At 51.9% G+C, this 23,461-nt stretch overlaps 1 protein-coding gene across 3 annotated transcripts in view; it reads left to right on the top strand.

The window, feature by feature from the left end:
• Positions 1-656: 656 nt before the first annotated feature.
• The window catches only part of LOC118918425 (stromal cell-derived factor 1), a 51,006-nt gene continuing 28,201 nt past the window's right edge, over positions 657-23,461 (top strand). Inside the window, exons 1-4 of one of the 3 annotated variants that reach the window (XM_057505804.1) lie at positions 657-901; positions 4,745-4,862; positions 6,581-6,667; positions 9,242-9,407. In XM_057505804.1, the coding sequence (XP_057361787.1) occupies positions 841-901; positions 4,745-4,862; positions 6,581-6,667; positions 9,242-9,335 (360 nt within the window). In that variant the 5' untranslated portion in view covers positions 657-840 and the 3' untranslated portion in view covers positions 9,336-9,407. Of the gene's footprint in view, positions 902-4,744; positions 4,863-6,580; positions 6,668-9,241; positions 9,408-11,607; positions 14,877-23,461 lie in introns of those variants that run through there. The other 2 variants (XM_036897232.2, XM_057505805.1) reach the window with 2 other exon arrangements.

Here is a 23,461-nt window from a genome sequence, read left to right as displayed (position 1 = left end):
TTGTTTTTTTTTTATGTTACTGAAGAATAGTTGGCATACAATGTTATATTAGTTTCTGTTAGGTTCAGGTGTACAGCACAGTGATTCATTAGTAAGCTCACCACAAAGGGTGTTGACCGGATGTCACCACACTAATTCATTAAGATACTGTTGACTATATTCCCTATGCGGTACTTTCTTCCCCTGATTTATTTACTTTATAATTTGGAAGTTCATTTTAGAGCCTCAATTGACAGGTAAGGGAACTGAGGTTTGGCTAATAAGCGATGGCTTTGGCTTGGAATAGGAGTCGTTCTGCCTGCAAACACCGGCCTCGTTCCTTGGGCTGAGCTTCTGAGGCGCTCTTAGTGAACCTGGGCCAGCGGTCGCCTAGAGTCCCACACTCCAGAAACGGGCAGCGCCGGCCCAGCAGGGCCTCAGCCCCGGCACCGACTGGTTTTCCGTTGGTTCTCATCCATCGCCCACCTATGGAACTCAGTCTGTCTGTCTGCAGAATGGGAACCGTGCCCAGCCCCGCAGCCCAGCCTTCTTGCGCGGCTGGTCCGTCGCCAGAGGTCAAGCTTGCAGAGCAGGCCCCGCGCAACCTGAGCGGATCAGAGCGCAGCAGCCCCGGTCACCCAGGCGCGGGAGGCGGAGGGAAGGAGGGGCCGGAGCCGGAGGAGGGGTCTGTGGGAGGGACGCTTGTCGGAGCCCCAGCCGCGCGGGATGCGGCTCCAGGCCAGCCCCTCGCCGGGCCCCGCCTGCCGCCCTCGCCTCTAAAGTGCCCCTCGCTCGCCTCCCGGCGCTGCGCTTGCCCTTGCCGCCGCTGTCTCCGCTGCGCGTCCGCCCGCCGCCGGTGCCATGGATGCCAAGGTCATCGCCGTGCTGGCGCTCGTGCTGGCTGCGCTCTGTCTCAGCGACGGTGAGTACGCTCGGCTGCAGCGAGGGGCAGACGCCTCTTCTCGCGCTCCGCGCCTGGAGGGAACCCGGTTCGCACTGCACTGCCTTGGGTAGGTCGATGAAGCTCCCTGGGCGGGCGCGCTGCTCAAGCCGGCGTAGCACCAGCCTTATGTGGCTCCGCGCTCCGCAGGGGCTGGGGTTTCCGGGGACCGCGCGGCCGCCAGACCTCGAGCAAACTGGGAAGCGAGGTCGGCCAGGAAAGCTGGCTAGGCGCTGAAGGCGCGGGTGTGGAGCGGAGCCTTCCCGCGCCCGGAGGTTTCCGGGGTGCACGGGCTCCGAAGCTCCTCTGCGCTTGGTGCTGGAGGTGCAACTGGCGGTTCGTGCGGGAAAGGTCTTTGCAAAACGCTTTTCGCTTCGCTACGCTCTGGTCGCGGCGGTGCGATGCGGGCCGCTGAGCGGCGTCCTCTCCGGGGAGTCCGGCCCTCGCTGCACCCACCCAGCCAGTCTCCGCGCGCGTCGACCCTAGCAGCTGGAGGGTTTGGGCTGCCCGCCCGGCCGTGCTCTGCACCGCTCCGCAGCCCCCAGCGGCGGGCGACCCCGGTCACCAGAGAGAGCTCCAGGGGCCGTGCAGATCGCGCAAGCGCCTCCGCAGCCCCGAAAACACCCCTGCAAGCAGGCGCCTTTGTCACCAGCCAAGTGAGCACTCTCACCTCAGAGGGAGCACTGCAGCGAAGCGAAGTTGGGTCACCCAGACATAGGCCACTGGGAAAGGTGGTGTCCCCCTTTCACTTGAGAGCTTTCTCTTTTGAAGCTTAAGAGAGACCTCGCTGTCCTTGCCACAGGACGCTGGTGCTGCAAACCAAAATAAACTGTCTTCTCTGGACACACAAACAAAGTCATGTTAGGCCCCGCTGCCGTGCTTGACTGTGAAGTTTCCAGCGAACTGCACAGGGTTGGAGGACACTGAGTGCTCTTAGCACGGTAAGCCTTGTGCTGTGCAGGAACCAGGCTCCTGAAGTGCGAGGCTGGGTTCCAGCCAGTGCCCCACTGTGGCATTCTGGGCTAGTGGCCCTGAAGCCAGTGTGGGCGAGGTGAGCATGCATGTGGCCTGGCCGGGTCCTGGACTAACAGGTTCACCCTGAGCACCCAGGGAAGTGTTCTTTAAAAGTGTAGCAGTTGCTGGTCAGAGCTGCTGAGGGACCAGATCAAAGACAATTCAGAACTTTCCTCCTAGCCAAAAAGGTATCCTAGGCTGTATCTCCAGGATACTTTTCTCCAGGAGTGGGACATTAACAAACTGAGCATCTCCAGGACTCTGGTGGGGCATTAACAAATCAAGTGGTCTGGTAGAATGGATGTGTCATAATGCGCCTCTCTGGGGGAAATGGTGCTGTCCCTGGATGCCCCATCCTCCAGGGAGCTACAGAAAGGACTGGAATTTGGGGATCCAGGTTACTGAGTCCTGAGCTGGCGGCACAGAGGGAGTGGGACCCTCATTGAGAGACTCCTTCTGACCCTGGGGAGGCTGCTTGGTGGCCACTCTGAGTTGCCTTCCTGGCAGCCAGGTGGCCAGGTCAGGGTCCTGGGCTCCAGGCTGGTTTGGTTTTCCTTGCATGTGTGGGTCAGAAAGTGCTTATGGCTCACAGAGTCCCACACTGCATTTCAGAGACACCTTAGCTCCAACTCAGGCCCTCCTTGCACTTGCTGACCTCAGCCAAGCAGCTGGGCCCTTGGGTGCCCTGGGCTTCCAGGGGTTAACCCCAGTGTGGGCCCCATTCCCAGCCCTAGTGGGAAAGGTTGGCCCAGGCTCCTGTCTCTGCATTAGAAGGTTCTCAGGGAACTGCTCCAGAACATGGCCACATTAACCAGGTCCCAACACCAGGTAACATCTGGGCCAACTCGGCAGCTTGCCCAAACACCTTGTCATATCCTAAACAGTTGGAAAAGGTAGTAATGTTCATAAAAAGCTGGAGAAAGGACTCCAGGTGGACATGGCACCAAGTTCTCTTTGTAAAAGCACTTGGTATCCTGTCACTTTAAAAAACCTGTTGAAATTCCCCACTTGACAGGCCCACAACTGGGTCTTGGGAGCAGGAATAAGAATTGCCCTTGAAGGAAATGGATAATCCCAGGGGGGAGGGGAGGAAGAGGGGAGAAAGAGAAAGCTTGTGTTTTGAGCTCAGAATCAGCTTTGATTTCTGGCCTGATCTCCACTGCTTGGTCAGTGGAGCCAGAACAGCTTCTCTGAGACAGCAGAGCAGCAGCCCCCTTCTGCCCCAGTGCTCACACTGTGTGCCTTTCAGCTCACTGCTGCTCTGGGACTGGGACCCGTCCTGCCTCACCATGGGCCCCAGTTCTCCAGTCCCTGCTCAGCTCTGGAGGACCCATGAGAATTCCATGGAAACCTGGGGCAGGACACTGGTGGGAGACTGGCGCCTCCATTACCCAGGCCTCCCAGCCCTGGGGTCGCTTTCTCAAGTGATCTGGCTACAGGGCAGTTCGGACTTCCCCTGCAGGGACCCAGTGCAGTTGCTAAGAGCCTGGCCCCTGCAGACTTTCTGGAGTTGGGTTGAGTGAAGGCTACTCCCGTCCCTGGAGTTACTGGGCTCCCTGAAGCCTGGCTTTCTCCTTCCTAATTTTCCAAGTCCAGTTGGTCCTGGGAGGCCAAGTTATCTGCTTTTCCCTGGACGTGGTGGCTAAATAGGCTGCTGTCCCCAGGCCATGTCTTATCAACTGAATGCCGCCTTTGGAAAGAAAAAGTTAAGAAGTCCCTCACTCACAAGCTTTCTTGTGGCTAACACAAGTCTCTTGTTCCAAAGTGCAGAACTTCACCACCACCAGGAGGCCTCTGGGAGCTCTGTAAACAGGCAAACTTTTTTTTATACCTCTGGACTAAATATTCTCAGACATACATTTAAACCCTGATGAAAGTCTCACAGATTCAAATAATTTGGGGTATTAAGTGGGGCTTGGATAAAATCTGCAGAAAAGAAAAAAGTACACAAATCCCAGCCCCCAGGCTTGCAATTCTAGGTGTAAAAGGTGAGTGGTGAGTTCTGCAGAAGACCTGGCCAATTTACAGTAATGAGTGTCAATTACGACATTTTGAAAATTGGTAAATTGGCAAAGATGTACTACAACCCTGGAGGCTGCAAAGTCTCTGCCTAGACAATGAAAGCCACATTTGACTCCAGCCTGATAATCTCCAGGACCTCAGGGAAGTGCTGGGGAGAAGGCGGCCCTCTATCTGCCCTCTGGGTCTCCCAGGTAGGAAGCTAGCTGGGATTCTTTTGGTGTGGCCTGGATTGGAGTTGGAGTGGGAAAGAAGACTATAGGAGGGGATGGAGAGGGGGCGGCATTCCCAGGGGAGCTGCTCCCAGGGGAGCTGCGGAGCTTCTGGGATGAGGCCCATGCCAGATGGGGGAGCAGAGAGAGCCAAGGAGCCTCCTTCTTTCCCCTCCCCTGACTAACAAGGTCTTTTTCAGTTGGCCCTGGGGGAGTTTATTTTGCAAAGAATAACCAGGACCTCAGTGCCTTAGACTGAAACATTTCTCTCCTGTGATTAACAGACTTTATCTTGACACACCTGGGCAGGTGGGCTTCTTATTTAGGTCTCTGCCCTCCTAGGTCTAGCTGTCCAAGGCTCTTTGCCCTCTGGCCCTGTGGAAGCTAAGTCTGAGCATACCCAGAGCCCCCTAAGCTGCCCAAGAGTTCTTGGCACAGGGGTCCCCATGACTTACCCATCCCTCTTGATCCTGCCATCATTCTGCCTTCTGAGCCCTCGGCCCCTGGGCTGCAGACCCAGCCACGTGTATCCTCAAGGCCTGGCAGGCCAACAAGCTCTTGTTCTCGTTACCTCTTTTAGGGAAACCAGTCAGCCTGAGCTACAGATGTCCTTGCCGATTCTTCGAGAGCCACATTGCCAGAGGCAACATCAAGCATCTCAAAATCCTCAACACCCCGAACTGTGCCCTTCAGATCGTGTAAGTCGGAACATCACTCTCCAGGAAATCTACTCCTGATGGGCATAGGAACACCTAACTGGCAGACTTGGGAGTGCTGGAGGAATGACATGCTGTGTCCAGCCCTGAGCTTGACTTAATCAGAGGCACATGTTACTACCTCGAGGCCTCTGAGTGTGCCACCAGGCAGGAGCTTCAAAAGTCACTCCCCTGACCCTCGGTGCCCCGCTGTGCTCATAGTGGTCCTCCTCTCTTCTTCCCAAGTTTCCTCCCTGCAGTGCAGCAAATGGCAGTTGGCTGCCTCCAGCCTGGAGAAGCGTGTCCTTCACCCAAGTTTCTGCTAAAGGCCCAGCAAGTGAGCCAGCCCTTTACCAGTAATGGTTCTACCAGGTTGGGGGCTTCGGTGCTCTAAATTAGTCATTCTTCACATAGCAAAACCTCACAAGACCCAAATTCCGTGTTAAGTCATCTTTAACCATTTGGTGAAACCCAATATTTTCAGCTTACTTACCTGCATATTTTCAAATACAATACCTGAGATTTTGTTATTTTGTTGGGGGAGTTGATGGCAACTGTTAACATTTGATTTCCTTCAAGTGGGAAACAAGATAAACCCAAATCACACATACATGACACTCAAAGATCTGTCACCTGGGGCGCAGGAGGCTGGGCGAAGCTCAGGAAAAAAGCCACACAACAAGTGTAGTCGTGTATCTAGACGCCTGGGGGTGAGGCTTGGGGTTTCCTGGGGAGAGCTCATCCCCTGCAAAGTCCCAGTGCTGAAAATGGGACAGGAACACAGCAGTTAGAAAGAAAGCTGAATTTCCTGAAGGCTTTTCCACCCAACACCAGCGTTTTTTAAGGTTGATTTTCTCTTTTTTTTTCCCCAGTCTTTGCTGCCTTGAATATGTTTTCATTTGCAATATGTTTTAGGCTGCTCGAAAATGAATGTTTCTTCACATCGTTTGTTTACAATAAAATTCTCTCCTTTGAAAGGTAGTTCATCAGAGAGTGAATTTAGCCAGCTGTTTAAAATATCAAATGAGACCGAGGAGCAGCCATTGAACTTGTAAAATCTCTCTGGAAACCATTTTCTGCCAAACTACCTACCCTGCCCCGACCTTGTGCCCCGTCTCTCTCGTCCTGCTTGCTCCCTTCTCTCCCCAGACTAAGGCAGGCAGTGCCTCTCGCAGGTCTGCTACCTCCAAGGCTTACTCTGAAGCCTGTCTTCCATGTACTAGCAAGATGATCGAGCCAAAACTCTGCTGTTGTCACTCTCCTGTTTAAAACCCTCACAAGTCCCCATTACCTTGCAGATAAAATCCCCCTCCTTTGCGCTTCTCATCTGGCCACCTGCTTCCTGAGCATCCTGCCCGCGCTCTTCCTCTGCACCCTCTGGACATTGGATGGAAACTCCTGTTTCCCCCCTCCCTTCCCTTCACTTGCCGGACTCCTACTCATCCTCCCAAAGCCAACTGAAATGTTCCCTATGTGAATTCTCCCTGGCCACCCCATAAAGATGTTTCACTTTCCCATCTTTCTGCAGTGGAGCTTGCCACACTCCTAGCGCTGGGTTTCCCCAACCTCCCTTGAATTCCTCCAGAACTGGAGCCTGTCAGGTGGGGCACCGCGCACCAGTAGGGGTCCTGACATGGGTGTCAGATGACTGAACAACGCTCAGGTGACCACAGTGCCACCTTCTGTGCAGCTGCACACTGTTGCCTCTTCTGTTTTGGCAGGGCAAGGCTGAAGAACAACAATAGACAAGTGTGCATTGACCCGAAATTGAAGTGGATTCAGGAATACCTGGAGAAAGCTTTAAACAAGTAAGCACCACAGCCAGAAAGGACTTCCCTCTAGATCCACTTGAGAAATTTAAAACCATGTGAGGGATGTGAGGGCAGAGGTGGGGGAAGGATAGCCTGAATAATAGGACCGGGTGTGCCTATGGGTAGCACAGTGACCTGGGAACGGGCTGGAGGTTTGCCCAGCATGTAGACGATTGCATTTATCGTGTATTGCAGCTTGTATTCGCTCGTGCCCTGTACCCTTGCACACTGGCTGTCCTATAACTGGGGTTTTCTAAGAAATTGTATTTCCCACCAGTCAGTTCCCTCATAATCATCACAATCAGCATCATTTCATTACCCTTTTCTCAATCGATGATTACTTCAAGATCTGTACATGGTTTGTTTTGGAGCTTCTCCTTTCTGCCCTGTGGATTCTGAGCACAGTTAGGTGATGGAACTCAGAAAAACGTCCTTTCTCTGGATGCCAAGGCTTGGAGGAGGACTGCGGGTGGCTCCTGCCAGGGCATCCCTCCTGAATGACAGCCAGGTGCTCCTAGTACTGAGTACTGCTAGGCAGCAGCCACCAGCCTTACCTGATCTTTCAAGCTCAGCGAATCTGCAGGCTCCGTGTAGAAGCCGCTGTCACTGGGAACTGTGCTCAGAGACCCTTTCCCGGTCATTCCCAGGCCTCTCCCTGCCTCCCACAGCATGCTTTCATCTCTTGCCTGCTTCTCATTTCTGTACTTGCTCAGCAGGAGGAGGGGGTTCACTGGGGCTCCTACCCTGCAGCCCCCTCCTCCCTTTGGCCTCCCCTCCTGCCCAGGCCCTCTGTGAGAATCTTCCCTGGCCTCGTCCAGAATGGGGCTGGCCCTCCCCTGGGGAGTGTGAGATCATGACTCTCACACTTACATCCCAAGAAAGGCAAGTCTTTGCAGAATCAGATGCCGTTTTCAATCTGAGAGCGTGCTTTGAGGAATTTGGATTCTGAGATTGCCTCATGGAGGTTCTACAAATTCTGAAGTTTCTAAAATCAGAAGTGAAAAAATAAATGAATAAATGAGCCTCTTGCCACTAACCCCTCCTCCCGAACCACAACAGTGTTTTAGGTTCCAATCAGAAATGTTGGCAAGGTGAAATTTCTATGCATAAATGTGATCCACAGATGGGCCTGGTGGTATTTGTAACTTTTTGCAAGGCATTTTTTATATATATATATTTTTTGTGCACATTTTTTAAATGTTTCTTTAGAAAACAAATGTATTTCAGAATATATTTATAGTTGAGCAATTCATATATTTGAAGTGGAGCCATATGAATGTCAGTAGATTATGTTTCTCTATTATCTTCAACTACTGGCAATTTGTAAAGAAATAATGAACTATAAATGTGATTGCAGCTTTTTAATGTTAGCCACAGTGTATTTTTTCACTTGTATTAAGATTGTATCAAATGTGACATATGCACTAGCAATAAAATGCTAATTATTTCATGGCATAAACCTCCTACTGTATGTGGGAATTTATTTACCTGAAATAAAACCCATTAGTTCAGACCTGGGGCTCACACACATTTCTGGAGTTGATGAAGAAAGGCTGGTCTGCTGGCAGCTGCCTTAGACACCTCTTGCCTTGTTCACGTGTGAGGCCAGCACATGGGCCTTGCTCAGAAGCAAATTAGATCTGTAACTCAAATTTTTGCCTCTTCTTTTAAAATTATGAAACCCAGTGGAAACAGCAGTGCAAGTTTTCTGAAGATTAATATGACTCACTAATTCCCCTTCTCTCCCTCCTCTCCCCAGTCCTCCTAACATCCCCATGTAATCTCCAAAGACTCAACCCTTGTAATATCCAGCTTTCACATTTTACCATGTAAAAATCCCATAATCCCAGGCCATGGTTAATATCAAGCTTTCACAAAAACAGGTGGTTCTTCCACATAAATCATTAAGTACCATTCAGCTTGAATCATTTTAATGTGACAGTCATGAGCCAGTTGCTCTATAAAATTCTGCTAATCATCTCTCTTCCTTGCTCACCAGAACAATTCCAGTCATTCCCAGGGGGTGCCTACAGGCATCCAGAAAGGAGAAGGTGGAATCAAGCCACCTTCTTTCTCCTGGCTGGCTGTGTAAATACTGGGCCTCCAAACTCCAAAAAGCATTATTCTATTTGAAATGCAGGGTTTTTGTAGTTCAAGTGAAGAGTTCAGCTCTGCACTGAGAAGGAAGGAAGCCCAAGGAGGCCAGGTTGAGTAAGATAATTGACCAAGTCCAGCCTGGCGCCTGGGGTGTGATGTGAATTTCACCTCTTAAAGGTGCATTTCTTTCCCGTTTGGAAGCCTTGGGCAATAGTTGGGGCCAGCCTCAGCTTGGTAAATTGGCAGTTGCTCTAACCAGTTCACAGATATTGTGGAAACCCCTCTAAGCTTATTTTTTGAATGGGAGAAAATGTCTGATTAATGTTAATGAAGTACTGATGGACAGTGTTTTGCCCAGGGGCCTCCAGGCAGGGGACTGAAGACAACAAATGGTCCAGTGTTAAATGTTATGCAGACTGACACAGATTCTTGTGTATTTCAACATGATTAATGGTTCTACTAATTTTATCTAAGGGGGCGCAGAGAAGAAAAAGTGGGGAAAAAAGACAAGATAGGAAAAAAGAAGCGACAGAAGAAGAGAAAGGCTGCCCAGAAAAGGAAAAACTAGTTATCTGCCACCTCGAGTTGGACCGCAGTGCCCTCTGCTCTTGTCTCTCTGGCGCCCCGTAAATTTTCTCTACCCCTCCTCCACTGGGCAGGTGCTCAGCCTTCCGAGGGGAAGCAGTGCTTTGCCACCCCTATGGCCCCACTGGCTCCTGCATTTATGTGCTTTTTAAGGCCCTTCCTGATCCACTAAGGTATGGAGAAAGTAGTTGTGCAGAGACTGGTGTTGGGGTCTGAGACGTGGAGCCCGCTCAGGACTCTAGGACAGCCGGGACTCCATCTCGAGCGGCCTGGGGTCTCTGGCATCACTGGGGATGCTGAGCCTTCCACGGACACTCCGCCCTCTCTCTCGGGAGGCCCAGGATGGTTCCGGAGCTCACACAGCTCCATGAGGCCTATGCCTCTGCCTTCTTCCCTCTTGTTTTCCTCCGCAGGTTCTGCCCACCACAGGCTTGTAGGGGCAGAGCTGGCTGAGGCCACGCCACTAGGTGATAACTGACCCCTTTTCCCAACCACCTGTTGCTGGCCCTCCACCTTCTGCCGCCTGGAGTGGGCCACTTCCAGCACTGCCTCCCTGGGCCTGGGCTGAGAGAACAGCTCTACCTCCCAGCATGGGTGGGCTTCTGCCAAGCCTGTGGGCAGGGCGGGTGGGAGTTCTGCATTCCCAGGAGCAACTGTGGAAAATCCTTCTCAGGGAGCCTCCGGGCCAGGTATTTCACGTTGCAGATTCTTAAACGGGTTCCCAGTGATGAGGAACAGTGTGGAGGGCCTGCAGCTCCAGGGACTCCTCACTCCTGCTGGGAGAGTCTCCATGACCCTGTGCTGTTAGGTTCCAGGACACAGCTGCCTCCATCCTCACTCACGGGAAAAATCTGCTTACAGTGAACATGATTTAAATTCTAGGACTTTCCTCTCCCCTCCCAGATTCAAGCCTAAAATGTCTTACTAAGTAACTCTAGCTTGGACCTGAAGGAGGGGGATCACATGGAAGAGCAAGGCCTTGATGTCAGTAGTGCTTTGAAAAAGGGTGCCTCAGCCATCTGGACTGGCGTTCCCACCCGCCGTCACTCACCCTGCACCCTAGACCCCGGTCATAATTTCAGTACATGGATCCAGAAAGCTGAGGTGGTTGGAGACAGAGCAGATGAACTACCAGGATAGAAAACCCAAGGTCCCTCGCTGTCAGACTCACTGTGTCCCCTCATGCTTCGAGCACTCCTGTGTGATTGCAGACAGAGAACTGCAGCCCTCCTGCCCACTGAGAAGTGTCCCACTAGGGTGCTGCAGACAGATGTTATTGCCGCTGCCCTCCCTTTAATCTGGCTGACTGTCCCAGCCTGCAGCCCTTTGCTGGCACTGGGATCAGCAGGCCTGCTCCCACCTGGATGGTATCTGGAAGTGTGCTGGGCTGCCTGGGGCTGTTCTCCTTTCCCTGGAAGCCAGCAGCGGTTCTGGCCTTTGGGGCCTTGGCGGGATTGTTCTGATCACCCAGAAGCCCCTGTGAGAAGGTCAGACCTGTGCCCCATGCTCTTGGTCATTCTTCACCCAGCCCAGAGAGGGATGGCGAGTCCATCTGGGAGCCACGGGATGTTTGCCCTCTAGCGACAGTGGGACAAGCTGTTGCTGCCCTAATGTGACCAACTGCTTCAGTGCTGGGGGGCCGCACCTCCTGCTCCTCCTGGGGATGAAGTGAGCATGGCTACTAGGAAAGGCTGGCAAGCTCCACTGCTGATCTTGTGACCCCAGTGACCCCACTGGAGACGGGGTTGCCACGGGAGAGCACACAGCCCAGCCAGACCTCCTGTCCTTCAAGGGGGTTGAATCTGGGCAGCATTGGGTTGGGCCAGGTGAGTGGTGTGTGGTGCCGGCTGCCCAGCCCTGGCCAGTGTGGCTGGAAGGTGGAAGTGGCTGCTGGTGCTGGGCAGGCAGCCCCAAGGGCCAAGCTGGGCAGGGCATTGCGCCTGTCTTGCCAAGTGGCTGCCCTGAGCTCCTCGGCCTGCTGTGCCCGCTGCGTGCTGCACCCACCTGTCTTCACCCTACGTGCTTGCCATCCACCCTTGCACTTCACCTGGCTCTCTCCCTCCCTTCCCCCTCAACCTGCCCCTCTTCCTCCCCTCCCTCTTCACCTGGCCCTCTCCCTCCCTGCCCCTACCCCTGCTGGAGGGTGATTGGGAGTCAGGAGTGGGGGCCCTGGCCTCCAAGTGGGCTCAGGTGCGGCCTGGGGACCGTGCCTGGGGACCCACCTTAATGGTGTCTCCCTCTGTTCTTGTTAACAGGAGGTTCAAGATGTGAGAGGCGCAGGTTGGGTCAGACGCCTGAGGAACCCTTTCAGTAGGAGCCCAGGTCTGAAACCAGTGTTAGGAAGGGCCTGCAGCCGCTCGCCTGAGCCCAGGCAGGGCTGAATGCATTCCCAAGGGCTTTGTTTTGCACAGTTTGCCTTACGTTCACCATTTGATTATGTAGCAAAATACATGGTGTTAATTTTTCATTTAGTTTGATTATCCAATGTCACTGGTGACAGATAGGAACGTAGTCTAAAGCCATTATTTTACTAGCTTTACTTCAATATCTTTCCATGGAGCCCCTGGTCACAGCAGAGGTTCCTGAGTTTTGTATCTCTGAGCTGCGGAGGCTGGACCCTAGATGGAGGGACCTCAGCCACATCATCATATCCTGGGACCATCCAGGAGGTGTCAGGACCAAGCAGCATGGGTAAGCGCTAGCAAAGGCTGCCCTGTGTGAGGGTTGGAGGGGGTTAGGTTCTAGAGGGCCAGGCAGGTGCCTCCCTTCCCTCAGAGTGGAGCCCGGATCTGCCTCTTTGGTGGGATCACAGGCCATCCCTGAGCTGAGGCAGGCAGTGTGAGGCCAGGGTAGGGTGAGATGTGCCCTCCATCCCGAGCTCTCCTCTACATCCCATCACGTTCTTCTCATCATTCTCTCTCTCATCCATCATCATTGTCTCCAAGATTGTCTCCATGACCCTGGAAAAGGACTCTCTCAAGACCAAAGCTTTCATTTAAACTGGGCACCAAGGAGCAGATCAAAATGTCTCGTGTTACCCAGTCCTGAAAACACTGTGCACGTTGTGTCTTGTTTGGAATATTGTCTATTGTCCAATCTTGTGTTTCTGTTCAAAGCCAGTGTCCCTGGTGCACACTGTCAGTTCCTCATGTGCAAAGGCTGAAAGTGAGGAGATGCCCCGCAGGGCCTGTGACCAGGTTTCCGATGATGGCGGTTACCTTTGGGGTGGATGGCTGGTTTCCCTACTGATCACAAACCCATGGTGGATCAACAGAGCCCAAGGGAATTCGGTTAGCTGCAGTCCTGACCTCTGAGGGTGCCAACCCTTAGCGCTTCCATAGTGGTTAATATATCAGAACTATAGAGAGCTGTTCTTCATTGTGCCAAGCCCAGCATTCTTTGTGGAATAACGTGATGAAAAGAATTCTCAATTTTTTCTTTGGTTTTGAAAACCCAATCCATAAAATAATCCTAGACCTGAAGATGTCTTCACCATTCAAATCCACCCTCATCTTTTCCAGCATTTGGCAATCCCTTCACCTTACCTTGCAACTGGCCCTGGGCCTTCTTGGCTGCTGCTCTTTCTGTGCTCCCAGGACAGCCAGCAGAGCATTCCTTCCTCTTAGCAAATGCTGGGATACCTGGGAAAGTAAGTTAAAAAGCCCAACATTTAGATTGTTACCCTTTCCTGAGAGCAGTTTTTGGAGTTGCATTAAGCAGTTTAAAATTTTCACTTTTTGAAAACGTAGGAAGGCTCAGGCTCTGAGGGTTTTTTACTTGTTTTGTGGCTTTTCATTTGGCCTCACTAATACTTAAACCCTTTGGTTAAATACTCCAGTAAAATTTTTTAAATTAAGAAAGTGGGGAAAAAGAAGGGTAAAATAAGGGAATTATTAATTGACAGGACACTGTAAATAATATGCAAGAAGTGTATTAGAGTCAAATAATCTTGAATTGTAGATGCTTTTAGGTTTAATAATCTTTGGAGTATCAGTAACATGTGTTAGGCATTTCCATAAATACTCCTTTAAACAGGATCTACATGGTAGGTAGAAGGCCAGCCCATCAATCAAACAAAAATTCACATCCTCAAACCAGCTATGTTCTATTGAAAAAATTGAGTATGGGGGTCTTTATTAGCTATAAAGGATATAGAACTGGTTTTAAAACCCTGTTTTGAAATTAACCTGTCTCTACAGGGCTCCTGAATTATATGTGAAATGATTGAATTTTCAGAGGTCTGGTCATTTTTCAAGTAATCCAAGATATTTAAAAATCTCATGGATGATTTGGAGGTAACTTCCTCTGGAATCTGTGGACCAGAACCATTAAATCTCTTGCTCCAAGAATGTAAATGTGGCCCTAAATCTTGATTATGTGGTTAAGTGAGGAATCATTTCCATTTTCCTTTGTTGAGGGTAAAACACATAAGAGTAGAAACTACAGGGAAAATTATTTGTGTAACAATTCCTCTGTTTGTAATCTGCTCCTAAATGGAGACTAAGGAGCCACAGCAAATATGCATTTAAATAGTCTATTTGCAAAGAAAAAGGCTCTCTTGACCCCCTCTTGCTTTCAAAATACCAGTCAAGTGCATCAGTTGGTTCAGGATCTCCTGCCTGGCTGTCCCTCCAGGCCCAGCGCTGCACCGACCTGACTTTCCCTTGGGCTCCTGTGACCTCCAGGGAGGTACTCCACTCACTGCCAGCCCTTGGCACCAGGACCCCGCCAAGCTTACAGACGTTCTAAGTTTTAGAACCCGAATCTGTGCCATGTGTTGTCTGCGCTGTTCTTTGTCCCATTCCAGCCAGGTGCCGAGACCCCAGCGAGGAGGCTCAGGAGTGCCCTCTGCTTGGCTGCCTGACCTCTAGAGAAAAGAGATTAAACTTTTGGCTGAGGGCCAAATAGTAAAAGGTTGCAATCCCTGAATGGGAAGTCCAGAGAACTTCTGCATCTTTTCCTTGGATCCAACTTGACCTTCTTTGACCACTGCCTGGTGCTGTCGCCATGGGCTCCCACCCTGGGCATTCATCATCTTTCCCAGGTGGCACACCCTTTTGCAGCTGGCTGGAAATTGTGAGGTCCTGATACCCCTATACATCTCCCTTGCCCCATTCCAAGGGAGCCCCATATTCCATGCAGTCATTCAGCTGTGCCAGGGGGACCCCCATGACGCTCCCTAGAGAAATTCTTCAAGTGCCCTAAGCAGACCACTCACATGCCAAGTTGAAAAGCCCCACAGGAAACTTGTTATTCTGCAGCCTCGCTGGACTCTCAGTCTCTGAGCAGTGAGGGGTTCAGTGTTAAATGTGATAAATACTGTATTTTGTATTGTTTAATTTGCATCTCCCACATAATGTGAAAATGGTCCAGGAGAAGGCAGCTTCCTGTATGCAGTGTGCTTTTTTTTTTTAACAAGTAACAACTCCTTTTTGAGAAACAACAATTCCTACATTGAAGTCATATTAATGAAAGATGTATATGCACTTATAATTTTCCTAATAAAGACATGTATTCAAATGTAGCAGCCATTGGTTTGAAATTAGTGTTACCATTTGGAATTTTCCAGACTTGGTTTTTCTTCCTCAAACCCAACACAGGGGAACTATACAATCCTCTTGGTGAGGGTCTTGTAGGATCCCTGGGCACCTGTGCTGTGCTGGTTCCAGCACCTCCCACCACTGTGCTAGCACCAGCAATCAACCACCTCCATGTTAGTTCTTCAGAATAATGTTGTCTCTTCAGAATGATGTGGCATTGAAAAAAACAAAAGTAGTCCATGGCCCATCATGCGTTACATGGATGATGGCCTTCATGAGTTGGCTTATAACAGCTACTATGCTGGCCCTGTACCAGGTGGTATGGACACTGTAAGCAAGCTGGCTGCTTCCTGGGTTCATGGAGCCTGCAGCCTGAGGGACTGACTTGCAGTTAAGTGAGTATTTTCATACAGCAAAGTAAGTGGGAGACAGGGTGCAACCAGGTGTCAGGGGAGCATGGAGCATTAAGAGCTCCCTAAAAGTGCTGGTGAAGCTGAGACCTAAGAGAAATAGATTCCTTTGCGGGTGATTTACTGGTCCAGGATGGCAGCTATTGAGAGCCCAGGTGGTGTCCTGCTGGGAGCTAATTCTGCCAGGGGTGTAGCTTATGTGGGGAGCCCAGCGTGAGAGCAAAGCATCATGAGGGGTCCCATTCCTCCACCCCATGCCACAACCAACTGGATGGTATAGACCCCTGGCCCAGGCCAGCCCCTCCACTCTGACCCAGGAACTCAGAGTTGAGACTCAGAGCTCAGTGGATTCCCGGGTTCCTCTGGCAACTGAGAACTGTGCACTCAGAGTGTGTGTCCCAGGAGACAGGCTTACAACTGGAGGAAATGGATTCAGAGAGGTGAAGCTGAGGGGCCAGGCAGCCCTAGCCAGGGGTGAGATGGGGCCATCCACACAGGGCCCAGAGAGTTGGGGAAGGTCCCTTGTGAGTACAGCCACACTCCCTGCCCATGAATTCCAGAATGAGGATTTCTGTTACTTACACCCAACTAACCATCACTAGGGTCAATTGGTCAGGCAAAGGGGGGAGGAGGATGGGGCCATGGGCTGGTGCTTGCACATGTCACGTGGGACACCTCCCTATGCCTCCATGGCCTCCCTAGGGATCTTCTCTGAGCCCTCTCCCTGGCTTCAGCTTGAACCCCAAAGAAAGACCATTCAAGCCAGCTGCTCTGCTGCGACTGACGAACAGTCCAGAGCCCCACCCACCTGTAAAAGGTGCAGAAATGCTGTTTGGGTCATAGTCCCTCTTCCTTCCCTGAAGGCATCCAGAAGCACCAACCCAGCTTGCCCAGCATCTCCCCAGTGAGCTGGCAGAGCCTGCAACCCGGTTGTGGTGACCTGCAGCCCAGCCCAAGGGGTGGGTGCATAGGGGCAGTTTGCAATTTATCCCACAGCCTGTGTATCTAGAAAGAACTTACTGGGGCAATGGAATTCTCAGGCGACCCCGTCCCTGGGACCCCCTGCAGGGCTGTAGGCTCCATGAAGTCTTGTGAGGGGTGGGGGGAGCTTTGTCCCAGTGCCCTAAACACTGCTCATCTCCTACCTGAAGCACTGTGCCGACCCCAGCTGGCCCACCCCAGGGCCCTGCAGCGTCCTCTCAGGCTGCCCTGCCATATCAACCCTACTCAGACCCTCCAGAGGCCAACAGCGGCTTACCCTGCTGGCCCCGTCACCTCTGACCTCACACCTCTCTGCTCCAGCCACGTTGACCTCCTCTCCCTTGAACAGGCCAGGCCTGGCCCTGGCAGAGGACTTTTGCTCCAGGTGGCCTTTGCCCAGAGACAGCAGGTTTGGCCCCCCACCTTTCCTAGTCTCTGCTCACCATCCCTGTGTTAGAGAAGCCAGTGCAGTACACCCTGCCCTCCTCATCCTGCCGGTGCTCCTTCACAGCCCTGGAACCCCTCCCTGGTGCCTGGGGCACTGTTTACTGCCTTCTTCCTTGCTCGAGAAGGTCCATAGAACTGGAAAGAGATGGGCTTGGTGTGTTTTGCTCACTCATTGCTCTGCGGCTGGCACAGAGAAGGTGTTAGAGAGATTTCTTGAATGATGGCCTGACAGCTAGAGGGGATGTTAATGAGCTGCAACCTCCCTGCTCATGTCTAAAAAAGAGACAGCAGTACTGGCTGTGAGGCTGTGTCTTTGTACGCTCAAGGCCGCGCTGGGAAGTCACGATTTGGACCCAAATTCAACTCATGCCCATGTTTGTGTGCCGGTGGTCACACGCTGCTCATCTCCAGAATCCCCTGTGCCTGGCTCTCCCCACTAAAGTCCCAGTGCATGAAAGACTACAGTGGTTCTTTTCCTGTCAGTCCAGGTTAAAGAATCACCCTTTCCCCAGAGGCGGCCTCTTCTGAGCGCTCCCTCCTTCAGGGACCTGCTCACATCCCTTGTGCAGACCATGTGGGTGGTCTGGGCTGGGCTGCGCCCAGTAGGCCTGGCTTTGCAGCAGGGCCCTGGGAGGACAGCACAGCTGGTGGGGGTCCCAGGATGGGATCTCTTTTACTGGAGCTTCATCTCAGGCCTGACTAAGATGGGGCCGTGGGTGGCTGGCCAGACCTCAGGACCCAGAGCCGAGAGGAGCATGACCCAGAGACACTGCCAAATGGAAAAGAAGGGTCGGCAGGTCAGCCACTAGAATCCAAGCCTGTGTCTGCCTGGTGGACAGAGCTGGGGAGTGGCTAGTGGGGATTCCGACCTGGGTCTGCTTGCTCCAGACACGAGCTCTTAACCTGCAGGATCCTCACCTCACTTCCTGAGCTCTTGATGCCTTCTCCACTGCCTTGCCCAGGGGGGGCCTCAGTCTACCCCAGATGCTGCTGGCTTGGCATAGAGGCAGATGCCCACAGCCACACCTCGGAAGGATGGCCAGCCCTCTAGGAGGAGGCCAGGGAAAGGGCCAAGAAGTCGGGAAGGGCTGGTGGTGGCAGTTGCTGGGCTCAGCTCTCCACAGAAGCCAAACCCTGCAGTGCAGTTGAGGGAGCTGCTCAGGAGTAGAGCCTAGTCTTGGTTAGTCTGGAAGGCCCCAGATGCAGCCTCAGGCTCACCTTGTCCTGGCCTCTTCCTGGGCATTTCCCTAAACATTGGCCCCGGTCACATGTGCTCCTGGGCTGTGAGGAAGCAGTCCTGAGCATTCCTGAGTTTGGGGGAGGTGGCTCTCCTTCCGGCCACTCTGGGGACTCTCCAGCACCACATTGGAGCCTTGATGCCAGGGACCAGCTCTTTTCCAGTTCTTTCTCTGTGAAAGCACCTGTCCAGCCGGCTGTGTGGGCCTGCCCTTCCCAGTGGCCAAGCGAAACTGGAGGATAATGCATTCACTGCATGTTTCCTTAAGTGGGCAGGACAGAGTTGCCAGTGGGGACAGCAAACGCTTGGTCAGGCATGTTCCATCCAGCTGGCATTTCTAGGGCACCCTGTGCCCACCAGGACCATGGAGGTACTGTCTTCTTCAGTCTCCCCACAATCCTGCCAGGTACAGCCCTCTCCCATGTGATGGACACAGAGACAGAAGCCCAAAGCAGCTGTGGGGCCTCCCTCTCAGAGCTGGGACATGGGGAGGCCAGACCTGATCCTGGGCAACCCGACCTTGCAGTTTGTAAAGCACCCCAGGCGGAGGGGGTGTATGTCCAGGGGCTGTGGGCTGGACAGTCTGGGTCTGTCCTGGATGGCCCAAGGATATTTCCACATTTAAATGAGAGTCCATCTAGAGGAAATGCTGGACAACACCAGGCTGTGAAATCAAAATAGTATCAAACAGAGAAGAAATAAGAGTAATATGCTTAAACATTGGCATATGTCACATGTAAGAGGAAGAACAATTTGCACACATGTGCGTGTGTGTGTATGCATATGTTTTATAATGTCAAATGTAATTTTTACTGTAGATTATGGTATAAAATGTGTGTGTACTACTCCCATGCACATAAAATCTGAATTTTGCTCACCCTCCCTGAGGAGAAAGAAAGAAGTCAGATAACATTAGATTTCCTTGATTTAGTAAGTTTTTAAAAAAATTCTGTTTCAAAAATCAGGAGACATTGTACAATTTCAGTACACATCTAATGGCTGCTTTTCTCCTCTCCTAAAGAGCTGTAGGCTTTACAACAAGGTGGTGATGTCTCAGGCCCAAAGACCGCAGTCATGACCAGCTCCCGATGTCGAGCTTCCCCACCTTCAGCGAGCGCAGCCCTCCCAGAGTGAGGCAGCTGCCTAGTCTGGCTGTGAAGATGCCGCTGACCCCAGGCATACAGGACAGGGAGGCTCAGCAGGTCCGACGCCACACGCTGAGCTGCAGCTCTGGAATCCAAGAGCATTCTGCAAGCTCTCTGGAAAAGGCTGGGTTTGAGCCATCCCAGGAGAGGCACAGCCCTCCCTCTGAACTTTCCTAGAGTAATGAAACCAGATCTCAGCATGAGGCTTGAGTTCTCAGGGGGCAGCAGGGCAGGGCCCCACACTACCATGGGGCCTTTTAGGGAGCCCAGTGCCCCTGGGCAGGGCTTGTGGAGCCCCCGCTGGCCTCCCCAGGCCTGGTCGTGTGGCTCTGTGTGCTGGGTCTGTGTAAGGAGCCAGGGCCTGGAGCATGTGGTCCCAGAAAGGGTGGATGTGAATCCCAAAATTCCTGAAGAGAGAGAATGAGGGCTCATCTCCTGAGCGATCAAGGGCATCAGTGATGTTGCTCAGAAGCCCTTTCAAAGCATCAGGGAATAGAGTGGCCCTGCGCCCCAGTGTGCCCAGAGAGCCCCAGTGTCTGCCTGTGGCCTACACGACCTGTGTTCTCCCAGAACATCCTAATTGAATGGCAAACTCTATGGCCACCTTATCAAATGACCAATGAGTTTGTGGGGTGTGCTAAGTTCCTCCTAGAATGGCAGAAGGCCCTCTCCTAGTTCTCTGCCTCTCTTCTCCCTCCAGGAAAGTCTGGGAAGGCCTCAGGTGCAGGTCCCAGTCCCACTGGCCTTCCTCTCTCCACCAGAGCCTGGGGCTGCCTTCTGGGGCCCCTGTGTTCCTGGCCAGGCCTTGGGCCCCTCACAGTCCCCAGAGGCCAGGACAACACAGGAAGGCCAGCATGGGAAGAGGGGCATCACTGGGCCCAAGGTGAGGGCCCAGCCCATCACAGACTACCTGAGACTCTGGCCAATCTCCAAGCCTCTCTGAGTCCCAAGTTCCTTGTCTGGGGTTCCTTGTCTATAGCTCACTGAGCAGGGAGAAGGGACAGCCCTGGACTGGCCCAGAGGTGAAGCAGAGCTGGTACCCAAGTTCAGGGCAGGGTACCAGCTTTTCACTACATCCTTCCATGAGCTGGGCATGGGACACACTTCCTCATGCTCCATGCTCCCTGCCAAGGAAATGCTATTTCCATTTTGCAGATGAGCAAACAGTCTAGTTGAGCTCTTTCCCGAAGCCACGTATGTGAAAGTAGCAGAACCTTGAGTCTTTGCATTCTTTATTGAGACTCCGTCTCACCTGTCATTCCTTCCTGTGTGTTTCAGACCAACTATTGAAAGATAAAAGGGAGGTGTGCTAGGGGCTATGGTCACCAAAGGGAGTCACTTCGAGCCCAGAAGGCCTTGGAACCCTTCATCCTCTGCTGGGCTGGGGGATGCCCTGGCTTCAGGGGGGACCCTGCCTCTCAGGGAGTCTGGTGCACACGAGGTGCACAGAAGCCCCTGCTGGGTATCCCAGTGCTGGCGGACAGGCCTCAAGTTTGAGCAACCACGGGCTCAGGAGAGCAGGTATACAGGATCCCAGCCCCCCGGTGTGGTCCTGCTGGGTTGGCCTGAGCTGTTTGAGGTGCACAAAGGCACACACTGTCACAAAGCCAAAGGTCAGGAATTGTCCCAAATTCACATGCTTAGTGCCATGGCTTTGGCCTTAGGATACACAGGCCCACAGTCCACCCACGCTGGGCTCAGCCCACTGCTACCCTTCTGTTCCCCATCCCCATGCTGCTCTCTTCTTGCAATCTCACACCCATCCTCTGGGTCCCCCTAGACCCTGGCTCAGCCTCCCGCAAGATGCCCCACTCGTCTGGGGCTTTGGGCCCTGTCCCCTGGGCCCTGGCTCCATCGGAAAGAGTCCCAGCTCTGCACAACTCCGTGGAAGTTTCCAACTCCTAAGTGTCAATCCTCGGGCCACCACTAAATCACTGCAAGAAATGTCAATTACTTGTTAATAGCATATTTACACAGACATATGAGGTTACATCATAGCACTAGCTGTCACTCCCTGACCTGCAGCTTTGGAAGGGTTGAGACAGTTGTGTCTCTGGACCAGACCCTAGGGCTGCTTAGAACCAGGCATTCCTGTGAGGTTTGGAAACATGGGGCACATCTAATTATAAGTCTGCTGGCAAGGACGTGGTTTGCAAACCATTTTTGCTACTTCACCTGTGAACTGAGAAACTTCCATCTGGATTTCACCATTTCTGAATTTTGCTGACGGTTCACAAACCACAGGTCTCCATGGTTTTGAACATATGTGTTCTTGGGAGTTCAGATTCTCAACTTTAATCTTCACTCCCAATTATTCCAGCTTCAACAAATTCATTCCACCATCTGTCCTGCCAGGGGGTCCGGCACCACCAGTACCAGTGTAACAAGGATGGAGCCCTTCTCAGAGCAGCCAGATGGTCTCCCATCAAAAAAAGAAAAGGTTTCCAAGTAAAATAAGACAGACCCTTCACCAGTGTCCCCCCACCACACCCACCCCTCAACCTGGTTCCCACCCTGAGATTGCTTAGGATATGCAGAAATGTCCAGGGCAGCTTAGGAATGACTTCTATCACTTCCCAACACATGCACGAGCTGTTTCACAGGAATCAGATCAAGGAGGAACAAATCTGTGAGGTTCCCAACACCGAAATGCTCCTTCCCCATAGTTTTTGTTCACATGTTTATACCATTCAGCCTCAGAGTGAAACAAAACAAGACAGAAAAAGGCATCTTTGGCAGGTTTGGGCTCAGAATTTTGGCAGAACTAAAGACACTCATGAGAAATCCCATCTCAGAGACCTAGCCAGAACCAAACACTTATGAGCCAGGGAGCTGCTATCATCCCTTAGGAGCAGCCCTGGCCTTGATGTGTGTGGCCCTTTGGGCATGTCCCCCAGTCTCAGTGTGATGAAATGTAGCTTCCTGCACTTTTTCACTTCCTAGCATGCAGAATCAGAAGCACAAAGGAGAACTGACTCCCAGAACATACATGGCCAGTGGAGGTCATCCATGTGAGAAAAGACATGCAAGGATTAGAGGAGGGTGTGAAAGTAAAATACAAACAGAAGTCAAAATGGATGGAAAGAAGAATTTATAAAATAATAGTACACATATATCTTTAAACAATGTGAGGGGGGCCTTTATAATGGTCTTGACGTATTTAGGATTTGGGATTCAATCAATTTTGTTCTTCACAGAAAGTTGAAAAGTACCTCACAGATAACACTGTTAGATTCTGGAGCAGAAAGATCAGCCTCACCTTGCTTTTAGGTTCCCCTGTTGTGCCCAGTAAAGTGCAAACTCATTGCAGGCACTAAATAAATATGTTCTGCGTGAACCTCACCACTCCATATGTGAAAGCCTCCAAGATTTCCCCGGGCGAGCCCTCCCCTGCCCTCCTCTCCCTCCACAGCCTCAGTCACACCACCTTGCTCCTGCCTCCTCCAAGGTCCTCTGGTGTGCCTTCACTTTGCTCAAGGCCCGTTTCCACCCTGGTTCCCACCCTCAGATTGCTTAAGATATGCAGAAGTGTCCAGGGCAGCTTAGGAATGACTTCTATCTCCTCCCAACACATGCACGAGCTGTTTCACAGGAATCAGATCAAGAAGGAACAAATCTGTGAGGTTCCCAATGCCGAAATGCTCCTTCCCCATGGTTTTTGTTCACATGTTCATACCATGTTCCACCACATGGTTTTTGTTCACATGTTCATACCATGTTCTACCACGTGACTTCACTTATCCTTCAGCTGGACCCTGCCCTCCACCAAGATGCCTCCCTGATGACCGTTTCTGCCCAGCCAGTTTCCTTCACAACCCACAGACTCTCCATTGCTTCCTTCACAAGTCTGTGGTCTGCCCTCCACCCTGGCCACCAGCTCCACCAGGTGGACACCTTGCTCCCCACCACACACGGCCACTCCTGCCAGGGCTGCCTGGAGGGCAGCGGGCCTTCCTACAGGCTCACCTCTCTGGAAGTCTCTTCCCGTCACCCAGCCAAGTCCAAGTTTGTTTACCTTCTCTTTGGTTAAAGCCTGACTTTCTATCCCAAGAAGGAAGGCCACAGAACTGCCATAAGTCAAGTCTCTGCAAAGCATGGCCTGGTTTTGTCACTGACGCCCACATTCCCTGAGGATTTTGCCTTGGTCAGGTGATCATAATTTGAATAATGCAACAAGCTGATATTTCTCTGAGCACTTTCATGTGGTTACATTTGCAATATATGTGAATATGTTATGTGACCAGAAACTATACTATTCATTTTATTAAAAAAAAACTTAGTTTCTCAAGTTCAATATAGAATGCTGTAACTCCCCAGGACTACAGACTGAAGCATTAGGCAAAATGGAA

The sequence above is a fragment of the Manis pentadactyla genome, chromosome 8 (assembly GCF_030020395.1).
Source record: "Manis pentadactyla isolate mManPen7 chromosome 8, mManPen7.hap1, whole genome shotgun sequence".
Lineage (NCBI taxonomy): Eukaryota > Metazoa > Chordata > Mammalia > Pholidota > Manidae > Manis > Manis pentadactyla.
Note: the sequence above shows the minus strand (reverse complement) of the source record. Positions and strands in the feature narration are given on the sequence as shown.